The sequence below is a fragment of the Bacillus rossius genome, chromosome 12, assembly GCF_032445375.1.
Source record: "Bacillus rossius redtenbacheri isolate Brsri chromosome 12, Brsri_v3, whole genome shotgun sequence".
Taxonomy (NCBI): domain Eukaryota; kingdom Metazoa; phylum Arthropoda; class Insecta; order Phasmatodea; family Bacillidae; genus Bacillus; species Bacillus rossius.
In genome coordinates this window covers 27317259-27326317 of record NC_086339.1, presented here as the reverse complement: position 1 = coordinate 27326317, position 9059 = coordinate 27317259, and the positions used below count along the sequence as shown (strand labels likewise).

General features: G+C 32.6%; 1 protein-coding gene across 2 annotated transcripts in view; it reads left to right on the top strand.

Moving 5' to 3' along the window:
- Positions 1-4233: 4233 nt before the first annotated feature.
- LOC134537756 (TIP41-like protein) overlaps positions 4234-9059 on the top strand; it is a 17381-nt gene continuing 12555 nt past the window's right edge. The window contains exons 1-2 of one of the 2 annotated variants that reach the window (XM_063378530.1): positions 4234-4289; positions 8342-8521. In XM_063378530.1, coding sequence (XP_063234600.1) covers positions 8358-8521 — 164 coding nt within the window. In that variant the 5' untranslated portion in view covers positions 4234-4289; positions 8342-8357. Of the gene's footprint in view, positions 4332-8341; positions 8522-9059 lie in introns of both variants that reach the window. The other variant, XM_063378529.1, reaches the window with a different exon arrangement.

Sequence of the window (9059 nt, the reverse complement as noted above, 5' to 3'; positions counted from 1 at the left end):
TGGTATGCATAACTTTTTTCTTTGATACATTTATTTATCAGTTTCATTTCTCTTTAGTACAATATATATCATTTAACTTTGATTTCTTTTTTGTTTCAGGCTTGTGGAGAACAGCTTTTTTTTATCTACTCTTTGGCTGGCCAATGTAAATAAGCAATGATTTCGTGAATGCAGCGAGAGAGTTTATTTGATGTATTTTTAAATCACTGATAATATTTATTGATGTATTTTAAAATCACTGATAATATTTATTGATGTATTTTAAAATCACTGATAATATTTGTTTTGTGGCTGGAAGATGGTAACCATGGTGACTTGTGAATTTTTATGAAGATTAATAAAAAGCAGTAAAAATTATTAATGGTTGTCAGAAGGAATTTTTTTTTCAATAATCAATCAAACATCTACACTCTACAGTAACAATTTTCCTTAACTCAAATAATATTTCAATACATATCTTATAAAGTATTCATATATGTACAATACAGACCAATTTTGAGCTAGTCTGATATCAGTATATTAGTTATTATGAACATATACTATCAGAACTACCATTTGCATATAGTGCACATACATACATAACACTAGCCAACAACCATTAAAAAAAAAACACTACTATATACACTTACATAAAAAACAAACAAATCATAGACAAGTACAGATTACGTATTCACTATTATATTCTAGAGCCAATTCCAATAAGTGTATTATCAATAAAAGAAAATAATTTTTTTTAAATAACAATATTTCAATATGAAGGAAAATCTGTATTCTGAAGTTCTTGTATATGTTTGGTATCAATCAATGTAAATTAATCAATCTTTGATAAAAAAAAAAATCCGAAAATGATTAATAAATTAAAAAAATTATTGCCTACCAGCTCTGGGTTTTGCATGAAGGTTCAACTTCTCTGACTTCTGAGATTACAGACAAGATTTTAATTAATAATACTATTGTCTTCATTACTAGATTATCTTTCAACCTATAATTTTTTATTTGAATCAGTTCATTGAACTGAAATATTTGCAGCAATTTCTTTAAATGTTTATGAACTTGGATTATTTAAAATACAAATGTAGGTAGGCTTACTAGACCTTTAATGCCATAAGATTGTAATCACATAGGCCTAATTTCACATTTACAACTTAAGTCTTGGAGCTGATTTACATTAATATTTGTGCTAGACTTTGTAATTCTTAAAATTTTATTTTCTGCAATGTTCCAAAGAGCATTGCTCTATTTTGGAACAAAACAATTTAATCTGACAGTTTGTTACAACACTATTCTTCATAAAACAATGCACGTTAGCCTGTATAATATGAATTAGATCTAACATAAGAACTACAAACTGCACATTTGCACTTAAAATATTCATCAAACAGTTAGGGAAAGAGATTAAACATAACATTTAACTCTTAAATCGTCATACTTCATTTTAATTATCACACTTATGCCTGTATGTGAACGGGATCAGAAATTAGCACTGCAAATGCACTTTTAACACTAATAATTAATTATATCAAACACAAATGATATCAGTAACATCATACTTCATTTTTGGTGTTACAGTAAGCTTCCATAAATGTTTCTTTTTCTCAGAACATACATCAGAAAACTTTTCTTGAATTTAAAAATTACAATAAATTTTTAAATACCTAATGATTTGTTAGATAGCAAACCTTCAAAATATGATTTACTTCCAATTTTTGGATTAACGGCATTGAAGTTTTGTATTGTTTGCCATGGAAAACAATGGAAATAAATAAACAAATAAATAATTAAAAATATAAAGACACAACTGAATCAGCTGTAGTTGAACATACAGAACCAGCGAGGAGAATAAAAATATAATAAAATATAATATGTTATTATGTTCAATAAAGGTATGCAATGGATGGAGGATGCCCTACATTAATAATAATTAGTAACAGAGAACAAAGCAAATTTGTAGAGAAGAGACTTTTAACAGTAGTAGAATAATAAAATTCCGAAAAGGGCTGTTTCAAAAATTGCAAACATTCCTACACATAAGAAGCCCTTAATCTCAAAGGCTTCATTCAGTACACTGGTCATTATCTGCTGCTCACGATCTGTAAAGGTAAGGTAATTAAATTAATGGTGGAAAAGGTAATAAGCATTAGGTTTGTGGTCTTATAAATGTGGTCATTAGAGGCAAACATTAGGTCTCTGGGTTTGATTCTCAGCAGGGTCATTAATGGATCTTTGGATAGTGCGGAACATAGCAAACATTGCAGTGGTTAGTTGGTTTTCTCAGAGTTCTTACATTACTTCACCCACCCATTCTGTCATATCATTAGCATTTTATAGCCCTTCATTTTTTTGTAATGATCTAGAGGTCACCAAGCTGAAAGCTAAATTAATTTCCTTCATTGACAGATATAAGGGTTGAGGATTTGAAGCAAGCAAGATAAACATTTTAATGTTGCTTGCTTCGTCTTCTACAGAAAATTGAATCTAATATTTTGAATTGCTCCTGTGCTGCACTACTTCTGACTGAGAACGAGTAACCTGCACTTTTTAAGGCATCAAAGAAATTGTTATAACCGATTTCACTGTCTACATATCCCATAATAGTGTTATATTTATCACTTTTGGTACAATTTTGCAATTTATCTCTTGCTAGATCAAAAAACGATATCATTGTTCACGTTCAAAAGCTGTAGCTATAGCCCGCGCTTTTCTACTACCGAAGTTACCCGATCGAGCGACGTACTTCGGAACTGTTCGTGCATGTCGATCTATGGGGGTGAAACTTAGGCTGTCCATGCTTTTATAGGAGCTGTTTAATTATATAGTTTAACCTTTCTGTCTACAATTCGAATGATTCTATGGTCGATGTAAATTCTTGCGGTGTGTGTGGCAACTATGAGTGATTCAGATAAAGATGTAGATGAAAACATAATTATTTTATATTTATCATGCTCGGGATTATTTTTAAGAATTCCACATTAAAATTTTTTGGTTAGAGTTTCATATTATAAGTTTATTTTCAACATAATAACTAATAAATGTGCTCATTACCGAGGTTGGATGTTTACACATTACTGGCGAGTACTGAAAGACTCGCACACACTTTCTTCTGTTGCTCTGTTATGTTGTCACTCCAAAACTGCTTCTGGATGTCAACCATGCTTCCATCCAGCAATTTCACTATTTGTCTTAGTTTCTTCATTTACTCCTCCATTTTCTCCTCCCACTTTTTCCTCCCTGCCCTCAACGAGTCCATTTCTCTTCTGTTGCAACTAATGTGCCCTACAAGGTTTTTCACCCTGCAAGTGAGTGCCTTAGTGATTCTTGACCACGTATGTTCTGCACATATCCAACACCTCTTTCACTCCTTTTCTCTCGAAGCCCCTCTAATTCTTTCCTGTCGTGGACCTGTTTCCGACAGATAGGTGGAGATTTGGTGGACATCGCTCGGTCGCTTTGCTGATGTTTGGATGTTTGCTTGCCCAGCGTCAGCTCTGTGGAAAGAGCAGCCTCTAACACTGAGGCAGGAGTGGACTGTCCGGCCCAGTGTGGCTGACCGAGGACGTCACTCATACGGAGAACTCTGCAACAAAAACTTAGTGGACTACTAATATGCCCATGTGTTGAGGGCCCATGTATGACAAGGCAAATAGGAGGTAGGCTGATTAAGTCACAAAGGAATACTTACAGTTCAGTGGCAATTTATTATAGCACAAGGCACTAAGTAGTGCCACTACAAAACACACATATGATACAAAAGAGAACAAACAGTGAAAAAAAAAGAGAGATTTGCTATGGAACACCTCGCGACCACGTCTGGCCTCAGCGGTGGCACCAGGATACCGGAATGCCACTCCCGCACGCACAGAGCGGAAGTAACGTCACAGACACTGCTGCGGTGTGCTGCGGACAGGACTGGGACCCGGGCTTTAATTAAGAGGCAAGGAGGTACGACATCACTCCAACATCTTGCAACATCACTGCCTATCACCACTGATGTTTTATACATTTTCTAGAATCAGATAATTATTTTCTCAAAAGTGATTTCATGGAAAAAAAACTCATCAAAACACTTAAAATTGTTCAGAATAAAATGAAGGATTTTATTTTCAAAAAACTATATTTTTAACCCAATGCAAAATTGTAATCAACTGCTGTATCGAATACATATGTCGTGTTGGCACTTTGAATCGGTCTTCTGTATATTAGCTCCAAGTGTACATGTGTTTGTATTTATTTTCTATGATATTGATATCATTTTGTTTACCTTAACCGACGTCTGTACGAATGTAATTTCGGTAATGAATTTTTGCTGAATTATTACACATATACTTTTCTGAGTAGGTTTAATAACAGATTTAGAAGCAATTTTAAAAGTTAAATACTATGTAAATGTGTCACATGTATCTAACTATTCGTTTATTACTAGTTTTCTTGTGTTTGTGTATGGATTCTACCTGGCATTGACGTAGTCTGGGATTTGACTTTTTTATATTCTTTGTTTTGAATGTATTATTGAACAATGTTACACGTGCTTGTTAATTAAAAAACATATTTTTTAAGAATTCCGTATCACATATCAAAGTTTATTCCGTGATTTTGAATACATTTATCCTGTAGTAGGTAATTAGTTTCATCTAAAGATCCTGGACAAAAAAAAAAGGAAAACAAATAATTATGATTGTAAGTTGAATACAAAAGAAAAAAAATACAAGAGCTGACCTAATTTCTTTGTATTGTGATTAATGTATAAAGTATTGGATCATGTCATCAGGATCAAGGGGTAAACTTGAATACATGGTACAGAACAATTCCTGTAAGGAGCAATATTTTTGCACCCTCCCCCTCATGCTACTAGACATTGCAGTTCACCCTTAGCCTTTTCCTCTCCAGCTGAGTACATTTTTTTTTTTTTTTGGCCCTTCATACCATTTGCTATTTTCATACATGGTCACTTCTTGTCCCGTCACCCCTTCATTGCCCTTTCTTCGTGACCATCTTGGATGGTCTTTAGTACTTTTCAATGCACGTCTTCCTCTGCAGAGAACCCTAGTGCAGGGTCTGTCAATTTTCTGTTAGCCTGCATTTCTCTCCTTCCCTCCATTAAAATATACATGAAACCTCAATAATATGTACAAACCTGAAGAGACCATAACCTTGTCACTTTGTAATGACAAGGTTTATATTAGCTAAACTATTACAAATTTAATAACAATTTTTATATAATTTCTAAATGTGATTCCAGTAAAGTTAAAACTGCAAATCTTTTTATAAGGCACCGTATGTGATTTTTTTTGGGGTGTAAAATACAATTTTAGTATGGCTCCACCTGTGACTAAAAAAAAAAAAAAAAAAACTTTAATTTATTACATTTCAAAAGATTTGCCTTGGAAAAACAAAGCAAAGGTTTAGAAATTACCTGCAAAATGCCATTAATTGCAAAAATAAAATTTCTGAAGTTTTTTGCCTAACTTATGATGAACAAAAGCAATTATGTTAGTACTATTTCGGTTGAATTTTCACATGGTTTCTGGGATATTTGTATTAACCATCCTTTACTACATGTAATTGTTAACCCTTGGAATAATAACTTGGTTTTACATAATAACAATTCTTTTGTATTCATACAATTACTTATTATATTGATTATGAAATTTCTAGGGAGAGAGAAATGTTTTGTATTAACAGGGTTTTTATTAATGAGGTTTTCACGGTACCTGCGTGAGGTTTCGCTGTATCTGCAACTAATCTTGCTAGTTTCTAAGAGTCCTCAATGGTTGGGTGTTATGGAGTGGTATGTATTTATTACAAAAAAAGAGAAACTTAAGGACGTGGTAAATTTCTTACGTTGCTGCTTTTCCGCAATGTTAAAATAGAATTACAAAATTACCATTTTCCAAAAGTAGAGGCGTCCCTGTAACTATCCTGAAAATAGCGTTAAAAATATGTAATAGTTAATGAGAAATCACTTTCAACTTACATGACAATACCTATGCATGGATGGTGCCATAGCCACAAATATATGGTTTAGCTACTGGTTTCTGTGTTTATTTTGGAGAACTTTACTCAACAGAGGTATTGTTTTATAATGAAAGTAGTTAATATGATGGCATATTGCAGTTGTAGGGAAATATTAATGTTCATATTTTCTGTTTGTTGCATGTTTGTTTGAATGACATTGAATTAAGAAATTTTTTTTTTTTTGACATGTCATTTAAAGTAGTGTTTTGCATCACGTAGTAACGAACGATTCATACTAGCGACGTAAAAAATACTTAAAAATATTGTGGATTGTTGGTTGGGTTAGTATAGCGATATTTAAAATACTGTGAAATCGTGTTACTTTAGATTAGCGACGTTAAAAATACTTAAAAATATTGTGGATGGTTTGTTGGGATAGTATAGCTACATCTTAAATTGGTAATTCGTAAGCAACCATAAGATATAGATATATATACATATATATGTATATATATGTGTGTGTGTGTGTGTGTGTGTGTGTGTGTGTATATATATATATATATATATATATTTGTAGCTATACTAACCCAACCAACCGTCCACAATGTTTGAAAGTATCTTTAATGTAGCTGACATTACCTAATTGACCATTTACAATATTTGAATAAAATTCATCAAAACAAACACACAAACCAACATAGCGGCGACCTAGCGGCGAAAGTGGCAATGCACAGGTATTGAAATGTAAGATAAAAACTTTGATATCTCAGAAATTAGAAGTAATTTATTTATGCTGTTTTTAAGGTAAATACAGGAATGCCTCTAGTTTGAAAGATGGTATTTTTGTAATTTTATTTTTACTTTGCAGTAAAGCTGTGGTGTAAGATATTTACCAAAGATGTCAAAAATCAGCTTTTTGTACCATAAATATCATGTAACTCTTGTAATAAGGAGATAAACCTTTAAAAGTAATAAACATAACAATGAATCCTGAAACTTATTTTAGTTTTTTAATTACTAAAAGGTTTGCAAACGTGAATTTTTTCATTTATTTGGCAGATAGATTATTTCGTTACTTTATACAAGAAGTGTTAATTATTTAAAAAAAAAAAAATCCTGGATAGTGGTTTGAATAATCTGTAACATGGCAAAGGATGTTTTTTTATTTATTGAGGCTGGACTTGATTCAGGTATAGGTATTTTATTAATGGAGAGCGTCATTAATAGACATAAGGAAGTCAACTGCTGCAAGAGACACTGCGTGAAAACTGTCCAGGAATAAAGATTTCTGTTATTAAGGATGTCTAAATCAAGAAGAATGAAAGTAAAATGAGGAGAATGAAAGTGACCTGAAATGTTTCAAAGGAATACTCTGGTGCATAAAATAATAGGCGACATATATAGTCCAAACAAACTAATTATGAAATAACTAAGCTTTTTCTGTAATAAAACTTATGATCACTACAAATTAGGCACTTTGGAATACAGAAACAAATCAAATCGCCTTCAAGTATTTGATATTTTTATGTATCCTGAAGAGGATTTTTCTATGCAAAAGTGAAACTAAAATTGCACAAGCAGACACTAGTAGATCAGAGAGATAAATTAAAAGTAGTTTGTATAGCAAATAACTATTTGGTTTTTACTAGTAACATGTTAAGAACATTGATTTTAGTTTGATTTTTCTATGGATCTATGGAGCCTCTTTAAAATGTTATATTTTACCTCGTAAAGATAAATATTAATTTAAAGTCAAGCTTAGCTGTAAAAACCATAGGCTGTGTAAGGGTTTGATTAACGTGTTTCAGACAATTATTGCCATAAATGAATGACGATACTAAGAAAGCAGTATTATTACACAATATTTTTAAAAGCAAAACAAGTACGTACATATTATTTTATTACAAAAGCAATATTTTTCATCAGTCCCTAACCATACCTGTCAGTCCTTAGATGCCTAAATTTAAAAAATCCTAAATTTTTCATAAATCCTACATGAAGTGACTGGCCTTTTTTTTTTAAGTAAATGTAACAAATGCATCACCCTTTACATATATTAATGGGGAAATCCAATAGTATCTCAAACATAGTTAAGACAAATTATTTCCAAAAGTTACCCTAATTTTATGGAATCACCCTTATAGAAGTGGCGTTAATTATTGTGTAGTCTAATATCAGACTAAACTCTTCAGAGTGATTTTTTTTTTTTTTAAATGAGTGTTTAATTATATGCTTTAATTGTGATTATGATCTGTGTGCCTGGAAGTTGGCAGCTCTGTTCTTGTTTATGTTCCGTGTATTAGAAAATATGGCTGTTCTTCGTAATTGTGACTAATTGTGGTGACCTGGATTGACATGTTGAATTTTGTTATGATTAAATTTTTTACAGCTCTTTAACTGTGGTCATGGATCGTGTTGTCAACGACGGCGACTGCAGCGTGAAGACTACAGTGGAAGAGAAGTTCCACGACTGGACAATAGGCTTCACGAAGAGCCACATTTTGCACTCCCAGTGCACCACAAAGGAGGCTTGTGCAGATCCCGAAGGGAAAAAATGTTTGTTGTGCTTGTAAGTCACCAAGTGAATACGTCATGATGTACTTCATCCGTTATAAGACTTCAGCAACGACAGATGTCTCTAGTGTCTAAGCCAGTGGTTCTCAAAGTGTGATCCCTAGAAGATTTCCGGGTGCGCCCTGTGGTATTCCAGAGGAATGTGTGTCCAGATATAAACATAAATGTAATTACTCTATTTTACGATTTCATTACGGATGTACCACTCTTTTGATTAACACATCTTTATTATGTGTTATTTGCATGATTACAGGTTTTGCTCGATCACTGACTTAATCATTATAGCATATTCCTCAGAAATCAGTGTATGGTGCACATACAATTGTTTGTAGGATTTGAAATGCATCCTGACTTAAAGAAATTTGAGGAGCACTGGTCTAAGACATAGGTCGGCTAGTTGTTTTACATTAGGGCAGTCACTGTGTAGATTCAAGTCTGATGCGTAGCCACTTTGTGATGGCAAACGTACATTCGGCCTGCAGTCGAAATATAATTAAAATTCCAGTTACAATCTTCTATCAGAAAATTTTTTT